We start from the raw sequence: 21,234 nt of genomic DNA, 5'->3' as shown, positions 1-21,234 counted from the left end.
GAAAATTAGGAGACTTGGTCTGTTTTGACATTGATTGTTATTTTATGCTGAGAAGTTATTGAATGTTCCTTTAATATTTGGAAATTTTGATAAGAATGGCCTCCCTGACATTGTATTTTATGTTTATCATCCAGAAGGATGGAGTGCTGGCATACATTGGGAATTTTCGCCTGCTTGCAGAACTTTCCAGCCCTTTTGTGAATCAGCGGTAGGTTATTGATATCATTATTTTACACTTATGCTGTTTACCTTTAGTTTGGGGAAATTTTTTTCCAAGATCCTAAAGCTACTAAATAAAAATGAGAATATGTGATATGAACTGTTATCACCATTCTGCAAATGAGGAAAGTAAACGTTGGAGGGGTTGGAGAAACTTGTCCAAGATCCCCTAGCTAGAAAGTGGTGGTCCTAGCTTTTGAACAGAGCTCTCTCAGAAAGGTGATGATGCTTTATTATACTTGGGTTCATCTTGGGTCCTGTTCATATTCTTTTTTTTTTTTTTAAGTTTATTTACTTTGAGAGAGAGCATGTGTGAGCACTTGTGTGCATGCGTGTGAGCAGGGGAGTGGCAGAGAGAGCATGGTGGGGGGGGGGGAGAGAGAGAGAATCCCAAGCAAGTCCAAACTGTCAGTGGGGAGCCCTATGTAGGGCTCAACGCAGGGTTCAAACTCGAGAACCATGAGATTATGACCTGAGCCCAAATCAAGAGTCAGATGCTTAACCAACTAAGTCACCCAGGTGCCTTTCCTGTTCATATTCTTGACACCAACTGACTCCTGTTCCCAAATTCTGATATTGACATTACCTTAGTTCCTCATTTAAGAAAAACAGTGTTCTAATTTTAGATTTACAGAAAAGTTGCAAAGATAGCACAGGAACTCTTATATCCTCCTCACCTAGTTTTTCCTATTGCCCATGTCTTCTATTACCCTGGGACATTTGTCAAAACTGAGAAACCGATATTGATACATCACTCTTAAGTGACCTACAGACTTTGTTGGATTACACCAGTTTTTCCATTAGTGTTTTCTTTTTTGTTCTAGGATTCAATCCAGACTGCCACACTGCATTTAGTTGTCATGTCTTCCTGGTCTCCTGTCGTCTGTAACAGTTCTGAGTCTTTCCCTATTTTTCTGACTTTGACAGTGTTAAGAAGTACTGTCCAGTTATTCTATAAAGAGTCCTCCAGTCTGGATTTTTCTGTTTTTCTTATGACTAGATGGAGGTTATGGGGTTTGGGGAGGAATTCCATGGAGGCAGAGTGCCCTTGTCATCACATCGTATCAGGAGGTACATGCGTCCACATGACATCAGTGGGGATTTGAACTTTCATCACATGGTTGAGGTGGTATTTGCCAGGTTTCTCCACTGTGAAGTTTTTTCTTTTCCTTACTCTGTTCTTTAAGAGCAAGATACAAAATGTAGCCCACTCTCAAGGGAGAGAAGGAATTAAGCTCCACCCCATGGAGGGAGGTAGTTACTCATATTTGCCAATGGATTTGTAATGAGGCTTTATTACCTTTATCCTGTCATTTAACGAGGTCTACTGATGTTTTTTTCTGTGCAGTGTTGGCTGTTCCTTTCACTCCATATCCATGGTCCTAGTTGGGGACCTTCGGGATGTCCATGGTTCACTTACTGCCATAGCCTTCCAACTGACTTCCCTTGTTTCAGATTCACCCTCTCTTCAATCCTTTCCTCACAGTGCTGCTGACGTAGTGTTCCCTGTGTTCCATTTTCTATACCTTATTTTCTTCCACAAACTGAATCCTGTTTAGACTCTTCTCTTTGACATTCATTGCAGCATGCTCCCTGTGTCTCCAGCCTTATTTCTTACTACTCATTAGAGTCAGGTTTGAACACTTACTGTCTCATGCACCTCTGGGTTATTCTGACATTTCTTTCTTTATTCACATCATCCATTTACCCTCCATCTTTGAAAAATTTACCTATCTTTAAAATCTTAGGTCAAAGTCCCAAGCCAGGGGAGGCTCCCATGATTGCATGTAGCCTTTTGTGACGTAGTATAGAGATAACCCAGAGAATTGAAACTGTCAAATCAGACTCATGTGAGTTAGAGAATATATCCGGTATTAAACCTTACTAATAATCTCAAGGATCCTGATACATAAAAATGGCTCCCTGGGTCCTTTTTGCATTGGGCACACTGGAAGTTATCTATGAGGGCCATAAACAATATGCATAGTTTATATTGCGGACATAGAAGGAGCTTTCTTGGTTATGACACATCTCCATATAATACTCAGATAATTACATAACTTATGTAACATTCCCCAGAGGGTCAGGCCCCATAAATCTGTACATTCTAGGTTTGTTTGCTATAAGCAGTCCTAGAGTAGGTTAAGTCCTAAAAGCATTCGTGGATGAGACTCTCCAGCAACACATACCATTAGTCTATTTATTGGGAGGCCTGTCATTAGTATGCTTACCAAGCAATTAGCCTGATCTTTTTTTCTTGCCAAAGGTGGTGGGGGAAGGGGGAGGAGTGGTCCTTCCACCCCCAAAACAGGAAAGAATGGGTTATAGATCTGCTGCTTAACCTTTTCTTTCCCAAGTGCTTATACACTATCTTATTTTGTATGCCACTGTTTCGGATGGTGTAATCTTTTCTTAACATTTACGTATTTTTGAGAGAGAGAGGGAACACGAGCAGGAGAGGGGCAGAGAGAGAGGGAGACACAGAATCTGAAGCAGGCGCCAGGCTCTGAGCTGTCAGCACAGAGCCCGACGCGGGGCTCCAACCCATGAATCGTGAGATCGTGACCTGAGCCAAGGTTGGACGCTTAACCGACTGAGCCACCCAGGCACCCCTATGTAATCTTATTTTTTGAGGAAGATAATCAGTTCCTTGGGCTCTGCCATTTAATTTTTTAAAATAATAATTCTTCTGCAATCCTCAAAGACTGAAATCGTGGAAGTATAGAGCAAAGAGCACGTTCTTTGAAGTCAAAAGACCCACATTCAGACCCAAGCTCTCCCACTTACCATTGGACATGAGTGGAAGACTATTTAATCTCTCTAAGCCTGGCTTCTTACCTATAAAACAGGGATAACGATGCCTATAGGCCTCACAGTTTGTTGTGAGATTCAATGAGATTTCGTGCTTGCCGTTTGGTATATGTTCAATAAGTTCTAAATGACGTACATATTCAGTATGCTAAACTGGAAGTGCATAGTCTATACTTACTTTCTCTACTTTTTTGTATCTTTTTTGCTCTTTAACTCATTAAAGTTAGGCTTTCTCCTCTGTCATTCTGCTGGAACCGCTTCATTAGAGGCACCAGTGACTTCTAGTTGCAAAATCTAGTGAACACCCTTGGTGCCTGTCTTGTGTCTCTCTGTGGACTCGATGCTATTCCTCACCTCCTTCTAAGGCCCAACTCCCTTTGCTTTCATGACACTGCACTCATCTGGTCCTTGTATTTCTCTGACCATCCTCTCTCAGTCTCCTTAGTAAGAGACAGTTCCATACATGCTGGTGTTCCCTGAGGCTCTCTTCTGGGCCCACTGATCTTCCTCTGGGGTGGCCCAGTGCTTCTCCCTGGGGTGAGTTCTATTTTCAAGGCAGCAGCAATTACCTGTTTGCTCATTTTGGCATAATGAGCAATGTGTGAGTTTTAAAATCAGATACACTCAAGTTGCAATTCAACCTTGCCGCTTACCTGCCCTGACCTTGGGTAAGTTATTTAACATCCCTGTACTACAGTTGTTTTCTCCTTAAAAAGAACATATTTAATACTACGCACTTCTTTGTGTCTTAGTCAAGTGTTTTCTCCTCCCAGGTGGCACATCAAATTCAACATGTCTAAAATAGAATGCAATATATTTCCCTCTGTAGTCTCATATCCTCTTGTTCAGCATGTGGCCCAGCCATTCTTGGTCACTCCCGCTCGATATGTGGGAATCACCTTTGACTGTTCTCCCTTACCCACATTTGGGTCCATCACCAGGTCTTACCAGAAAACCTCCTAAATATTTCTTGCCTTGGCCACTGACTCTCCATCTCTACTGTCAGTGCCCTTGATCATCATCTCTTGCCTAAGCTACTGTACTAGTACTCTAACCCTGTACTACCCAGTAGGGTAACCACAAGCCACATGTAACTATTTAATATTTAAATTAAGTTAAAAATTCAGTTCTCAGTTTAACTTGTAACATTTCAAATGCTTCACAGCCCCATGTGGCTAGTGTCTACTGAATTGGGTAGCACATCCATAGACCATTTTCGTTACTGCAGAAAGCTTTTTAGGACAGTGCTGTTCTAGACTGCAGGTTGGCAAACTAAGGCTCGAGGGCCGAACCCATTGCTGTTCTTTAGCAAATGAAGTTTTATTGGGGCACAGCTCTGTTCACTTGTTTACATGACTGCTGACACACTGCAACAGCAAAGTTGATTGTGACAGAGACCATACAGCTTCCAAAACCTCTTACTTTATGTCTACTCTCTCTTTGTGGAGGAAGTTTTGCTGATCCCTGCTCTAGATCGTCTACCTGTCTCCGGTCCTGTTCCCCGTTTGTCTCTCTTCTCTATCAGTATCTTCCATGATGATCCCCCTAAAACCCAAAAACGAACATGCAGCTTCCCTGGTTGAATCCCCTCAGTGGCTCCTGCTGCATTACAGGATAAGATGTGGGCTCTTCAATGTGATACAAAATTTTCCAAGAATAGCTGTCTTCTCTCTTTCCACCACATTTTTCCCTCCAAAATCTCCTCTCATTCCAACTTGTCCATATGCTGAAAAGGTCTCCTGGCTCATCCTTCAAGACTCAGCCTGAGGATTATTTCCATCACTGAATCCCATCTCTTTTGGGTTGAGCTGGGTGTCCCTCACCTGTGCTTCCGCAATAGTGACATACATTTACCCCATTAGGATTAGTGTATTTTATGATAATGTTCTCTCTCTCTCTCTCTCTCTCTCTCTGTTTCTTCTGGTTCATCTCTGTGTTCATTAGATCAAGGGTGCAATTTTGTTCAACTTTGCATGGTCCAGTACTCCAACATTGTCTGGCACATAGTAGCCATTTAATTGCTTTTTGAAAAAATGACCCCTGGGAAGTGATCAGTTAAACTTTAGCATCTCTTGAATGTGATTCAGATTATGAGACTTTGAAGCAGGAGAAAATTAACTGACGCTTAAAGGAACTTCAATTTGTTTTTGTTTGAAACTCTCTGAGAACTCATAAAATTAGAGATAGCTTAATTCTACACCTTTATCTAAAATCTTTGAGTCCTGGGGCGCCTGGGTGGCGCAGTCGGTTAAGCGTCCGACTTCAGCCAGGTCACGATCTCACGGTCCGTGAGTTCGAGCCCCGCGTCAGGCTCTGGGCTGATGGCTCAGAGCCTGGAGCCTGTTTCCGATTCTGTGTCTCCCTCTCTCTCTGTCCCTCCCCCGTTCATGCTCTGTCTCTCTCTGTCCCAAAAATAAATAAACGTTGAAAAAAAAAATTTTTTTTAAAAAAATAAAATCTTTGAGTCTTTAGTAAATTAAGAAAGGGAGAAGTGTGTTTGGAATGTGAACAAGAAATGGTATCACGGAAGAGCAAGCAGATAGTAACAAAATCAAGCGCAGCCACTTAAGCTCTCTTAGAGTTTTCTGTTGGTTAATTGTTTTCTTTAGAGTTTGTGGTATTTTTATGTTTTCTCTATTTTGGAGCTTTGTATAATTTAAGAAGACACATGGGATGCATGTGGTGGCTTCTAGAGGGAAGAGGACTAAAATAAAGCTTAGACACCTGGGCTTCAGTTAAATTTCTGCTGCTGAGTTATACCCGTGCATCAGGTTTCTTTTTATAAAAACTAATTCAGTGGCGGTAACTTCTTTCTTCCCTAAATGCAATGAACTGTCATGAGGACATATTTATGCATTGCATTGATATTAAAATCCAATATCTTATAAGAACTTTGTACATATGCTCCTTGATATGTGAATTCAGTACTTACTAAATACCTCCTCAGTACCCAAATGTCCCAGTCCCTGCCTTCCAGACACCACTGGTGTCTAGTGGTGTGTCTGTGTTTGAGAAAATAAGACTTAAAAATAGAAAATAATGAGCTAGTAAAACAAGACATTATGTGAAAAAAAAAAGTGCTGGTATTAATGGTATAAAACAGCTGTTCTCAAACTTGTAGATCTCATAAATTATTGAGGACTTGAATGAACTTTTATTTCCTGTGGGCTTATATCTATTGATATTTGCCAGATTGGAACTTCAGACTGCGACATTAAAAATATTTATTAATTCATTTAATAGTAACAATAATATTTTATGTCAACATAATGTGTTTTTTGTATGAAAAATAACTGCATTGCCAAAATGAAAACAATCCTAGAGGGAACAGTGTCCCGGGTGTACATTTTTGCAGATCTTTCTGGTGTCTGGCATGATGGTATTTAGCTGGATTCTCAGGGCTGGCTCTTGTTTTCAGTCTGTTGTGAAATGTTGTTTTGGTAGAAGCACATGAAAAAAAACAAAAAACAAAAAACGCTGGCCTCTCAGAGTTAATAATGTAGTAGGAAAAGGTAGAAACACTTTAGTAGCCTTTTCACATAATTGTGGATATTCTTCTTGAACATTACACCAAAATATACCAAGAGGTAGTTTCTTAAAGGTTAGTTAAATGTAGAATCTGAAACCATATCAACAAACTTTCTATACATAGTTACATTCAAGTCCATTGGTCTTTCTTGCGCTTTGAATCTTTTGCACATGCCTAATTATGTAACATCATGCCTTGGTCATTTGGCCGTTTGGGTCGCTGAGTTATGTAGGTCTTCCAAATGTTGGTACGTTTATTAGTAATATTAAAAAAAGTCACATTAGTATCACCACTGATCTCGTTTAAAAAGTCTAAGTATTGGGAGGCTACCAAATTCATAGTGGCAGATAAAAATTTTCCAAAATTCTGATTTTCATTTGAAAGTTCAAATTCTGTTATTGGCAACAAATACAAGCTTCTTCTCTCGATGTGACAAACTCACTTTTCATTTTTGAGAAAACGCCTGCCAAATACCCGAGTTGAAATAACCATAGTTTTTCAGGGTTTTTTTTTTTTTCAAGTACAAATGATGGTCCATGGAAAAAGCATGTAGTTTAGCTCACAATTCAAATCATCATCCAAGGGTATTTCCTCCAGACAACTATTATACTTCGTAGCAGACGTGTGTTGTATATACTTCCCATTTTATCACACAGAATATTAAAACGATATACTCAAAGGCCATGATGCAATGAAATTATTATTCTTCATTAGGGGCATTTATCTTAAGTGAAACTGGCTTTACCCCCCACCCCTTTTTTTTTAACTTTGTCCTTTTTTTTCTTTTTTTTTTTTACTTCCTTGTTTTGTTTTAAACTGCAAGAGTCTGGCAGGAGAGAATACAATGTCTACTAGTACCATTTTGTGCCAATGCCATGATTTGCACTAAGATCCCAGGTTTATCTACCAGTGCTTTGCACCGTCGTTATAGAAATCAACCCAAGGAGCAAGGTGGATAATATTTTAATATTATTATGAAAATAGTTTTCCCCTGTACCCCCTCCAAAAAGTCTCAGAGGTCCAGGGACCACATTTTAAGATCTATCATTGATTGATATTTGCCATGCAAGTCTTCACCTGAGAAGGTGGGAGCTATCCTTAAAATGTTTTGGGATGATTTTAGAAGTGGGTGGGGAGGGGAGGCCCTCCATTCAAGCAGGAAGAAATGAACACGAGTTTTTAAAAAGTGAGATAAACATGCCATGTGAAAGAGAAACCCAGACTTGTGGGATTAAAGAGTATGCCTTAGGAAGAGGATGGATAGGCATAGAGGGTATTGAGTGTCAGAGAGAGCTGATTGAACTTGATCCAGTGGACAGTGAGAATGTAGTCTAGCAGAGGAAGACATTCTGAAAATAGCCCTGAGTTAATTGTAGTTTTTGGTATTTGTAGGATAGATTGGAAGATTGGAGGCAAAATGTAGAGTTAGGAGGTTAGCAGACAGCTCTTAGTTTTGTGAATGAATGGTGTGATTTCATTAGTCCTGAAAATAAATAGGAGTCCAAATTAGGCTGTGGGGATAGAGAAAAGACAACGAAATAGAGATTTTCAGGGAAGAAAAGGGGATTTTGGCAATGGATGAGAAATTAGAGGTAGATAAAAGGGATGAGTTTAAGATCACTTAATTATATACCTTTGAGGAATTGACCCACGAAAAGAGACAGGGTATGAGGAAGACTGGGGGCGGGAAAGGTGGTGGATTTGGCCTGGAGATGTCAGATAAGAGGACAAACAGAGCATCTGAGTGGAAATGTAGTGAGAGGTACAGAGAGGAATTTTGGGATGATCAGGTAGAGGTGACATTTGAAACCATGAGAAAAGATGGCATTTAAATGACGAGTGTCTAGAATTGAAGCATAAGATAAGGAAGACTACATATAATGAAGGAATAGTTTAGAAGGGGAAGGAGAGCCAAAATAATATTGGGGTGTGGGGCAACTTCTCTAAAATTAAGTTCCTGAACCCCTAAAATTTCAGGATTAATATTAAATACCAGTGTTTACATGCCTGAATTACATTTGCAACCAGGATATAACCAGGGTCAGCTCACTGCCCAGTCTCTGTGTAGAGTCCCAGAAACAGTACAGCATCCAAAACCTTTTTGGAGTTTTTCCAAGGGTGTCAACAAAGATCGTTTGTTACTCACAGAAACACTTCTTAAAATTCTCTTCGCTCCTCTTGAACTCACAATATCTCCGAGACCCTGCAGTTTTCCCAAGGCTCATTCAAACTTCTGATCCTTAACTCCCAACTCCAGAAACTCCCCGAACCATTGCTGTGTGGAGGGATTGATTCTATGATCCCATCCTCTTTCCTCACATTTTTTCTTTCTCTATCTGCAAAGAACCTTCCTGCTCTTTCCAGATGTGAATTACACCAAATAATACCTTGTTTTTACATGATTTGTAGTTAGTACCACACTCTGCACAGTTAATTCCCAGGACTTAATTAAAAGATTCAATTTTCTTTAGAAGGGCAGTGGAGGAAGAAGTGCTAAATGACCAAAGACAGATTTTTCTCTGTGGGGTTGGGTGAAGATTATAAACGCCTACAATTTGCTATCTTTTCTGTACACCTGTCTTAGTAATAACTGTGGATGTGGGTAAAAGAGTGTTTTCCCTCTGTTCTTTCTTCTCACATGCATGTCTTCCTTCTTCTTCCTGCCCGTTTCCCTTTCAGCTTCAATACATATGTTCACAAACTGTTAGCCTTTATTTGATGGAATGAAAGTGTGTTCGAATTAGGGAAGAAGTAGATGCCAACAAAATAAGTGGTCCTTCTGATGTGAGAGAGGAAGATAAGAGTATATAAATATTATTTCACCTTGTATCAATATATGAGCTCTTCCCTTTAAAAGAGACTGACTTAAAGACCAGGCACTAGTCACATGGAAAAATTGGCAGACGATGAATATGGTTGGTGATTGCATAGTAAAGCCAAAGGACAAATTCCATAAGTCTGGATTTTTACATAATCACCCTTCCACACAATCAAAAATTTGGAAAGTACACGAAGTGCTTGGAGAACAGGAAGTAGTCTGGACCAAATACAGGACTTATGAAAAGAGAAAAGGCTAGAATCAAGGGAGACCAGTTAGGTCAATGTAGTCATCGAGGTAAGACATACTGAGGACCAAAAATTATAATGGCAGCAGCGGGAATGGAATGAATCAGGAAGGGATAAGGAAGACTTTTAGCAAATAAAATAGACAGGGCTTGGTTACAGACTGTGGAAATAGTCTAGGGTGACTGCAAGTTTCTGATTTGGATGACTAAGTCATTGGTGACACCGTTGTTGAAGATTGGGAAGATCAGTAGGTATAAACTTCCAGTTATAAAATGAGTGGGGATGTAAGGTACAGTGTGGGGAATACAATCAATAATGTATCAGCTTTGTATGACGACAAAAGTTAGCTAGACTTACTGTGGTGATCAATTCTGGTGTATACAAATGTGGAACCACTATGTTGTATACCTGAAACTAATATACTATGTTATGTCAACTATACTTCAGTTTCATCAATCAATAAAATCTACAAACCACGCACACGCACGCACACACGCACACAAACATGCAGGCGCATTTTTCACAGAAAGACCTGAATTTGAACAAAGAAAAAGCAGACATTGGGATGCTTGTGACACACGAACACACAAACTGTACTGAAAAGATGGCCCCTGCACTCTTTCTAGTCTTATCTAGCTGTCTGAAATATGGCCGTTTAATTATACAAAACAATTTTGTATGGCTCAGTGTTATATGAAAGCTTGCTTGTGCAAATTCCTTAATTTTTATATTAGAATGGCATTTATTCTTGAAAATAAAAATGTTTCCATGTATCAAAAACAAACAAACAAACAAACAAATGATTGAGAGGGTCAGAAGAGAAACAGGCAGTTTTTGTGGTGGTGGTAATGTAGAGGAGGGGTTGCCAGGCAGGGAGTAAGGTATTGATTCTTGGCATGTTGAGTTTTAGGCATATTTGAGAATTTGTGATTTGTAAATGCTCACCAAAAATTAGGTGAAAATGTTCAACAGTAACTTAGAAATATGCAACTACAAGTAGTCTGTGTGAGAGAACTTGAAGTCAAAGATTTGTGCTAGGGTGGTGAGCCTCTGAGAGTGGATGAAATGACCTTGGTAGCACATATAGAAGGGAATGGTGTTTGGGAGACACACATATTTAAAAAAATTTTTTGTTTAATGTGTATATTTTGAGACAGGGAGAGACAGAGCACAAGCAGGGGAGGGGCAGAGAGAGAGGGAGACAGAATCCAAAGCAGGCTCCAGGCTCTGAGCTGTCAGCACAGAGCCCAGTATGGCTCTAACTCACGAATCATAAGATCGTGACCTGAGCTGAAGTCAGACGCTTAACTGACTAAGCCACCCATGCGCCCCTGGGGGCACACATATTTAAGGGACAGGCAGAAGAAGTGGAGACTGAGAAGTGTGATTATAGGGAATGAAGAGGAAATAGTATCATGGAAGTCAGGAGAGACGGAAGTGTGATGGTTGGCAGTGTCATATGCTATAGAAAGGCCACCTGAGATGAAGGCTAAGATGAGCCCACTGTCTTGGGCCTGGGGAAGCCACTGGTGACCAGTTCCTTTGCAGGGGAATGTGATCATATTGTACTGGGCTGTGAAGTATCACAAAAATGTCTGTGAATATACTGTTGACTTCTCTTTCAAAAAGTTGATAGGGAAGACAAGCAGAGGAGAGACTTTTGGATTAGAATTGAGCATGTTGGTGAGAAAGAAGAAAGGATCGATCTAGATGGAACAGAGGAAGGGGAGAATTGATGGACTAAAGTCCCAGAAGGTGGGGTGGGGTCCTGGGCATGGCAAAGAAGTATACATCTGAGTATAAAGGTAAAGGTGCCCAAAAAGAAGTTTCGAGACCCTGAGGTCAGAGTTTGGGGAATTCATGCTTGATGGAACCTTAATACCTCAGTAGTTAGAAGAAGCCAGTTCCTCTGCAGGGACTAAGAGGTAGAAAGGAATGAGGAAGAGAAGTGACTTGAGTGGTGACACAGAGGTTGGAAGCACTTTATGGAGAGTGTAGAGTTAAGTAAAGGGACTAAAGCAAACTTGAGAATTCAACAGAAGCCCAGCTCTCTTTAAATTATAGTTGTGCCTGCCATTTCCCTTAATATCCATATGGGTGAGGAGGGGCACCTGGCTGGCTCAGTCAGTTAAATGTCCAACTTTGGCTCAGGTCATGATCTCACAGTTTGTGGGTCCGAGCCCTGCATTCGGCTCTGTGCTGACAGCCCAGAGCCTGGAACCTGCTTCAGATTCTCTCTCAGCCCCTCCCCTGCTCATGCTCTGACCGTCCTTCTCTCAAAAATAAACATTTAAAAAAATATATGTGGGTGAGGAATAGTTATTTATTGAGTTCTTAATACGGCAGGGGGAGATTCTTACTGTGTGTCGTAACAGCTTCCTAGCAGAAAGGAGGTCCTGTCGTCGTCCCCAGGTTTGTAGAGCTAGACCTGAGGCATAGAGGTCAATAACAGGAAAGCCCGTGCAGGCGTTAAGTGGCAGAGGCAGGCTCTGAGCCCCGGCAGCCTGTCTGCAGAGCACAGCACCCACCTGCGGTGTACGTGACGTGCCTGGGAAAGCTGGTGTGATGAGCTTTTGGAGGTAGGCAACAAGGGTGGGATGGGTAAAGTGGCGAGAGACCTGAGGGCGCTGATAGGTCTTCTGAAGCCAACCAAGGTCAGGGAGGTAGGAACGGAAGTAATCAAAGTCTGAAGGCTGATACTGAGGGACTTGAGAGTCAGGAGGTCAAAGAATGGCTTTAGGTGGAAATGGGCAAAGTGAAACGTGGGATGCTAAGGGTTGTGATGACAGAGGTCATTTGAGTGATCCCAAGGCCACCGTATAGTCGAAGAGGTGAATGGCTGAGGGTAACGGGAAGTCCTTGGAGCAGAGGAGACTGTAGGATGGAAGATCTGGATTAGAACAAAAGATTTTGACTTGACTGCTTCCGTGACGCTTTTCCTATTTGTGATATTTTATTAATTTGACCATTGCTGCCTAAATAGTTTCTCTTTTAATTGCCTTGAATAATTGAGCTTCTCTCTTGTCACCCTACGTACACTTAGAAATTGTAACATACCTCTTATCCTACCAATTACTCCTACTTGATCTTTTGATCTCTCTTAGTAAAATATTTTAAGGTTTTCTTAACTGTTAAACTTTAGCTACCGAGGTTGAGCAGTTTCTAGCTTAGTCGTAACTAATTCAGCCAAGTTAAATATTAAGATACATGGACATATTTTACTATAGTTACAACTTAATCTCTAAAATAATGAGGTAAAATTAGGCAAGATCTTTTTTTTAAGGAGAAAAAAGTAGAATAGAGAAAGTACTACAATTTTAAAAAGAAGCTTTATTTAAGAATAATTTTAAGGGTGCCTGGGTGGCTCATTTGTTAAGCGTCCGACTTCAGCTCAGGTCGTGATCTCATGGTTCATGAGTTCGAGTTCCATGTCGGGCTCTGTGCTGACAACTCAGAGCCCTGGAGCCTGCTTCAGATTCTGTGTCTCCCCCTCTCTCTGCCCCTCCCCTGTTCGTGCTCAGTCTCTCAAAAATGAACAAACATTGAAAAAAAATAAAATAAAAAAATAATTTTAGACGTCTCCAAAAGTTGCAAGGATGTTACAGAAGGTTCCCAAAGACTCCTCTCTGTTGTGATGGTTTCTCAGACTTTGGTTGTTTTTTGAGGAGTCCCGGTCAGGTGTTTTGCAGAGTAGTTCTCAATTTGGATTTGTCTCATGTTTTCCTCATCATTAGACTCGGGTTATGGGTTTTTGGAGGAAGACCGTGTAAGTAAAGTGCCATTCTCACGACAGCGTGCCAGGCCTGAACACTATAAACATGACTTATCACTGTTGATGTTCACCTTGCTCACCTGGCTGAAGTAGAGTTTGTCACATTTCTGTTTTAAAGTTACTCTTACTACATCACCTGCCTTCTATACTGAACTCTGGAATGGAGTCCCTGTGAATAGCAGTGGGGAGTTATGTTTCAACTCGTTGAGGTTACAATATCTACATAAATCATTTGTAATTATTCTGTACAGGATATTTATCTTTTCTCCTCCAATCATTAATTCCTTCATTTGTTTATATTACTATGGATCCATGAATATTTATTTTATACATCAGGTTTTTTTTTTTTTTAAATCCAATACCACATTATTTATTCATTGTTTACTTTGTTCAGAATGTTACAGCTTTTGCCATTGAATTCTTTCACTTGGCTTCTGTGGCCCTTTGATATAACCTTATCATTTTGCTTTTGAGCACTTTCTTACTTTCTGGTAGTAAAAAATATTCTAGATCCATATTGTATGTATGTTTGCATTCATTTTTTTGTGTGGACATAAATCAGTTGGGAAAAGTACCTAAGAGTGTGATTGCTGGGTTGTATGCTATGAATATGTTTAGCATTGTAACTGCCATATTGTTTTCCGAAGTGGCTTTACCATTTTATTCTCACCAGCAATGTTTGAGGGTTCCTGTTGTTCCATATCCTTGCCAGCAATCGGGATTTTCAGACTTCAGGATCTTAGTTATGTTTATAAATATGCAGTAGTATCTCATTGTTTTAATTTACAGTTTTCTAGTGACCAATGATGTTGAACATCTTATCATATTCTTATTTTCCTTTTGTGTATCTTCCCTGATGAGGTGTTTAAGGTCTTTGGCCCATGTTTTAATTGGGTTGTTGCCTTATGGTTGAGTTGTAAGTGTTCTTTTCATACATTGGGTATATTATCCTGTATGTATTTTGAAATATTCTCTTCCAGTGTATGGGTGTCTATTTTAACAGTGACTTTCACAGAGCAAGTTTTTAACTTTAGTAAAGTCCAACTTACCAACATTTTTTTTCCACGGTTTATGCTTTTGGTGTTATATCTAAAGTACTATCGCCAAACCTCAGATCATGCAGATTTTTTTCTGGGTTTTCTTCTAGAAGTTTCATAGTTTTTCATTTTACATTTATGTCTGTGGTTCATTTTGAGTTATTTTTTGTGCAAAGTGTGAGGTCTCTGTGTAGGTTCATCTTTCTGCATCTGAACATCCATTTGTTTCAGCTGTTTGTTGGAAAAAATGATCCTTTCTCCATTGAATTACCTTTACACCATAGCCAAAAGTCAGCTCAGTATATTTCTGTGGGTCTGTTTCCAAGCTAACACTGTTGATCTTTCACCAATGCCATGCTGTCTTAATAACTGTAGCTTTATATAGCAAGTCAGTCTTGAAAGTGGGTAGTATGAGTCTGCCAACTTTCTTCCTTTTCGGTATTGTGTTGGCTATTCTAGGCCCTTTGCCTCTCCATATAAATCTTAGGGGGGATGTTCACTGAATTTTAAAAACTGGAAACTAAAATTAAAATGGTTAATCCTCAGCGATGCGAGTAAATGTGATGCTTTTAAAAATTTTTTCCAGGTGGTTCTTTGAAGCTCTGAAGTATCCTAAGTTTTCCAAGGCTAACGTCATCAATGGAATTCTCATGACAGTGGTGTTCTTCATCGTGCGGATTGTCTCGATGCCTCCTTTTTATAGCTACATTTATTCTGTGTTAGGAACAGAAGCCTACATAAGGCTTGGATTTTTAACCCAATGCTCCTGGATCTCTACTTGTATTGTTTTGGATGTGATGAATGTCATGTGGATGATCAAAATTACAAAAGGTTGCGTCAAAGTCATCTCTCTCATCAGACAAGAGAAAGCCAAAAGTAGTCTTCAGAATGGAAAACTTGACTAAAAGTTGGCTGTTGATAAGCATACTTTATTACTACCCGCATTATATCTACTGATAGGATGAATTCTCGGCATGTTCTTGTGCTTCTTATTAATTATACTTGTTATCGAGGGTTTCAGTGCTTTCTCTTTTTTTAACCTTTAGAAAAGAGAAACTAAAACTTTTAGTCCAAAATTTCGTTTCTGATTTTCTTCTGCATTATAAGCATGGATAAAATCTTAAAGGTTCAAATAAAAAAATTATAAATATAGTGGCGAATCGTTCCAGAAATCTGTTAACCTGCATTGGTATTTTTCTCTGTGAAAAGATGACTATTCTAATTTGATGAGCTTGTTTTGTGTCACCAGGTTTTCTGAAAGAATGGAAACTGCTTTTAAATTTGTAAATAGCTCTCAACCTTTCGTTGTACTGCGCTCATTTTGTGCTATGGCTGTCAATACCTGTGGAGGGTTTAATTTCTGAATTGTTGAGCTGTTCTTTTTCTTAGGCTATTAGTAATAATGTATTTTTTTGTTTAGATATTCTATCATCTATTAATGGTGAAGTATTTTGCTTGCTTTGGGAATATTTAATTAGTTCAGTCATGGAAAATACTTCTTTCATTTTTCGATTTTTCAGACCTCACTTTATTATTTCTATTTTTAACATTTTATCAAAGTACTGCTTTTTTATTTGTAGTAAGTCTTAAGACAGATCTTTCAGAGCTCCTTGAGAGATGAATTCCTCTTTCTAAAAACGCATGTTGTAGATGACTATTTAGGCTAATAAGAGGAATCATTAAGAAAAAAGCTTTAACACTGCTGTCTCGGTTTCCCTGGCACTTTTTCCATGAAAAAAAAATATGATTTCTATTTGCAAAACCTCCCCTAAGTTCAGAACCCAACATCATCAGCACCAAAGTGTTATGCAGTATGTATATATCATGCTCCTAAGGTAGGCCTCTCCTTGATGAGACCAAAACTCTAAAAAATCAGTATTCACATTTTACTCACAGTTCACACCCATGCTTGCTTAGTCAATATTTTGAGTGCTTTGACTTTCTATCTTTCCTAAAGTACAGGGAAAAAAAATAGTTAATTTAATCCAAGTATTCTGATCATCAATATTCTTGTCTTATGCGATAATACATGACTAGGGACTCTGGTTTTTTGTTTTTTGTTTTTTGGGTTTTGTGTGTGTGTGTGTGTGTGTGTAAGTATATGTTTGCTTTTTCTTTGATTCTTGCAACCCAAATATAGAATTATATAGTTATCTATTATTGCCTTTATTTTTCTCAAGTACTTGACTTTAATGATTGTTCTTACGTAAGAAAAAAAGAAATTTAACCAGTGACAGATACTTGAATTTAATTGAACCCAAACCAAAAGATCGAATCCACTCAGTTTCTCAGTTGGTAGAAGAATGATTCTCTTTTCATTGTTCATGTTATGATGAATCAACTTTGATTTAATTTGACTTGATTTGATTTGATTTGATCTGGCTGTCTAATGCAGATAGAGCCTGATAAGTTTTAGACCATTTAAAGAAGGTAATTGAAATCTCAGTCAGTGAGAAAATCAAATTGATCAGCTTATACTAGGTATACTTATTTTTGAATGACTTAAAGTAATGTAAAGTATAGGTATTTGCTTTTAAAGCTACTGATATTACATTGATAATTTGTTACCAAATTTTGTGCCTTCCACATCATAGGCACTTAAATGTGTATTGGTGGTTTAGAGAGGGTAGGAAAGCACATGGTTTTATCTTGTTCTTTTCTTGCTCTTTTGCAAGAAAACTGACTTTTTAAAAGGAACACATTTATATTAGAAAACTATTTTGGAAATCAATTCCTTTAGAAAGAAGCAAAACTTGAAATAAATATTTTTGACTCTTTGGATATTTCTATAGTTTCTGAACAGATTTTAAACCCACCACAAAATGAAGTCAGTATAAAGCAATATATTGCAATGTATTGTAATATAAAACTCACTGCTCAGTGAGTTTCCATATAGTAGTTTGGGTTTTTATGCTTGCTACTTCATGCTTAAAACTTCATTTTTACTTTCATTGACAGTACTTTTCATCAGTATAGCTGCTCAGTGAGCAAGTGTGTTTAAAATAGCAATGCTTTGAACTAAAGTTTGTCATTCCCTTGGTCAGCAATTCTTATTTTATGCTGGCTGCATGACAGCTAATTCAACATCCAGATTCAATACCCAAAAGTAGAAGCTCCATGTTTCCTCTCACAACGCACATGAAATGGAAGAGACACTGCAAACTGCCGTGCTACTTTAAATCAGATTTTCATAGGAACTATACTTCGCTCTTCTAGGATTGTGTCCACCTACCTAAGATACAAGGCGTTAAAGACAGAACATATCATTTATTAAACGATGAATTTTTCATTTATTAAATGACAAACTTTTGCTAGACATTTTACATATTAAATATTTTGACTACATGGATTAATTTAAATGATTCTATTAGGCGTTCTGATATTTAACAACTCTATTAAAATATTTGTAGAACATAAAAGCAAATTGGTATAAATTTTTAAGCAACTCTATTTTTATAGAAAAAGATTAGTGACAACCTGTAACTATAAAGATGTTCTTTGAACATGTAGTTGTCTAAAAAAATAAACGATTCTTACAAAATTTTAGAAATGAATGAAAATCAGCATGCAAGATCATAGATTCTGCATCTGATATTTGGGAGAATTTAAAAATTATGAGTTTGAGTTCATAGAGTTTGCATTCTTGTGTCGAAAATCTTTCTAGTGAGTATTGTTTGCATTTATTTAAAACTCAAAATGGAGTTACATATGAGTAAAAAAAAATAACTCCTGCATAAGTTGTGTCTTGATACCTTATAGTGAGTTAAGATGCAATTTTTATTCCACCTGTTTTATTCCACCTGTTTAGTTTTGTTGTTTCATGAGTTAGCACTGTGTTAAGAGAAATAATAATGTCTTCACCATTCCTAAGGGTGACTGATATACCGTGGATGCCCCAGAACTATTGTAAAGGTCTAGTTTTAAAAACTGCCTAGTATATGGGTGTTTGAATCAAATCCTTTTCTAAATTTTAATCTACTTGATTCAATCGTTTGCTAAACTATCAGTTTTTAAATTGGATACTTTCTTTGAGGTGTATCCGGTGTTTGGAGAACCGTCCCTTCACGGGCATGAAGGGCCAGCTTTATGCGTTACACCATTTGTCATCCTGCATTAGAAACAGTCTTATGGAGATGTCTAGGGGAGAGTTGTAATATTCATGTTCTGTTTTGCTTTTGAGGGAAATAAACATGTTCCAAAAGACACTATTAAAATAAACGTTTGAACAAACTTCTGTTTCTAGGTTACTCTTAACTCCAATACATAAATATACATATGAATTGGCTTATCAGTGGTTTACTCTGTTGCTTGAAATGGAAAAGTCCATGTCATTGTTGACATCATCACTTATATTCATGGAAGACTATGCATTTATATGTTTTGAATTCCAGAAGAAGCAAACTCGTAGAATTTTATCAGAAATGTGGCACAGTGTTTCTCCGCAGTTATGAACCAGCACAGCAGTGAGACCCCTCCTGTGTCTGGAGACCGTGGGCACACGCACAAACCACCCAGCCTTACCCACAGCTGGTTGACGACAGGCACACTAAAGCTACCGAAAGTGAGTTTTGACATGAAACATACGTAGTACGTGTGAGAACAGTGGGAAGCCAGCAGGACCTGGAGTTGGAGACACCACGACTGATTTTCCCTTAAAAGTCATGATGCTCCTCCATCATGTAGAAGTTTCTCTCTGAATCCTCCCAGCCCTTCCATCTCCTCCTCTTAACACCCTGACGATTTTATCGGCACCTCCATCTCTTATGCCAACACCTTTCAATGTCAACTCTTGAGGCTTCCCCATGCCCTTAAGCTTCCCAGCCTATTGTGGCAAATTTCAAAGTATTCAAGCATGTTCTTCCGGGGCGGGGGGTGGGGGCGAAGCATTACAGTAAGTTTAAGTGGGAATCAGACAAACCATAATTGCTAAGAGGCTATCGGAAGCCATTTAGTACTTAATAACACTTGTTACAAGATGAGACAAGGCTAATGAGACTATAGTTTTATTGAGAAACATCTGTAGTCTCTTTCTTAAACTGGCTCAGCAGGAAGAGCTTTAGAATACGTTTCAGCTGGGGAGTCATTGCAGGCATGCACATTATCTAAATGCTCTTCCTTAGACCCTATGACTGGAAGAGGAGGAACTGAGGTGTCTGGCAGCGTTACTGAGTCCTGCTCTTTAGTTGACCAAATTTAGTTATGGTCGTGTATCCTTTAAAAACAAGCTGACCAGCAAGTGGATTACTCAGCATATTTTACAAGTGCAACACCCAAGGACTTGAGCCCTGTCCCTTTCCAGCCTAGACTTCCAACTGCCTCTATATAGCTTTGGTAGTAAGTTGTACCTGTATTTGAAGATATTTTGGATAACAATGAAGAACTGAAGGCTAGCTGCTAAAGATTGGGTTGTTTGCATTGAAAATGTTTACACTGATTCCCTTGAGCAGTAGACAGTTTTGATATCAGGCCCTATATATAAGACCAAAAACAATGAGAAATATTTCTAAATCTTAAAGATAGAAATACAATACCTCTGGCTAAAAACTCGTTAATTATCATCTGTATATGTTTTTCTTTATATCTTTACATAATTCTTTCTGTAATTAAGCGCGCGTTAGGTGTTTGCTGCTTCTTGGTTAATGAAGCCTGAAAATATAACTGTAAATAAAATATGCTATATTTTTTCTGTTTCTTGCTTGGTTTGCTTCTAGTGTGGTCATATCTGCTTTTTACTTAAGGAATTTTTGCACAGATAATATTCTCTTACTGACTTGTAACTAGGATGGTTATGAGGTTTTTCTGGTAATTATTAGAATTTGTAAAAATAACCTTTAGACATAGATTTCATTTGAAAAAGTTACTCGAAAATTGCAGCAAATGTGATAGCCATAGTGATATATACAATTTTTTTTCTGGGAATATATACAACATTACTACTTAATTGTTAGAACGATTTTGGAAGTCTTTCAAAATACATTTAACACTTTGAGAACACGCCTTCTAATTTATTTCCATAAGGCTGAATGAAGAACTTTGTTTTCTTTACAAAATGTGAGACTTGGTAATTTACACATCAGTGTTCTTCAGATTTATCAGCATTTAAAATAGCAATTTAGTATTCTTTACTTTCGTCTCTGGTTGTGCTTAATTTGGAGGGGATTACTTAATATCTCTAGGTAATTCCCTTAACATTTTCAAATGTTTGTATACTTTATATGTGTGCCAATTTAAGGTATATGCAACTTCTAAGCAATAATCTGCATGTTATACAAGGTTGGCATTCCTTTATCATGACAATTTTATTTGATATGAATTTTAAGAATGTGTATAAAATCAATATCCTATATATAAATCATCCCACCTCCCAAGGAAAACCTTCAGATTTTCTTGTGTTAGAACACTAATGTGGTGCGAAGCTTTGTATTTTGTGAGAGAAAATTAATAAAACCACAGTTATTTAGTGCAAAAGTTCGAGTCTGCAAAGTGTACACTTTAATAGTAATTAATGAATACATTGATGAGAAAAATTACTTTCCTCCAACCCAATCCTCTCTTCTAGCTCTTGAATCCTAAAGCTCCTATTTATTCTTCACGATGCTTATAGGACTTGTTCACTCTGCTCCCTCCCTTCTCTCCCTGAGGTCCCCGCCTTGGAACAACCCAGAAGGCCCAGCAGACAGCATAGTCATGCTTGTTGATGGAAGGAATGGCGCTATCTAATCAATAGGCTCTTTTAGATTAGGTAAAACTTTGGCAGTTATGTTTTTAATCTCCCTCCCCATGTCCTTTAGGCCTCTCAT

General features: G+C 38.5%; 1 protein-coding gene across 3 annotated transcripts in view; it reads left to right on the top strand.

Annotated features, from left to right (window-relative positions):
- Nucleotides 1-20,902, top strand: part of TLCD4 (TLC domain containing 4) — a 70,871-nt gene extending 49,969 nt beyond the window's left edge. For all 3 annotated transcript variants that reach the window (XM_019457575.2, XM_019457576.2, XM_019457577.2), the window contains exons 6-7: nt 135-208; nt 15,021-20,902. In XM_019457575.2, coding sequence (XP_019313120.2) covers nt 135-208; nt 15,021-15,339 — 393 coding nt within the window. In that variant the 3' untranslated portion in view covers nt 15,340-20,902. The remainder of the gene's footprint in view (nt 1-134; nt 209-15,020) is intronic.
- Nucleotides 20,903-21,234: the final 332 nt, after the last annotated feature.

Source organism: Panthera pardus, unplaced genomic scaffold, assembly GCF_024362965.1.
Source record: "Panthera pardus isolate Hobbes unplaced genomic scaffold, ASM2436296v1 HiC_scaffold_11, whole genome shotgun sequence".
NCBI lineage: Eukaryota > Metazoa > Chordata > Mammalia > Carnivora > Felidae > Panthera > Panthera pardus.
Note: the sequence above shows the minus strand (reverse complement) of the source record. Positions and strands in the feature narration are given on the sequence as shown.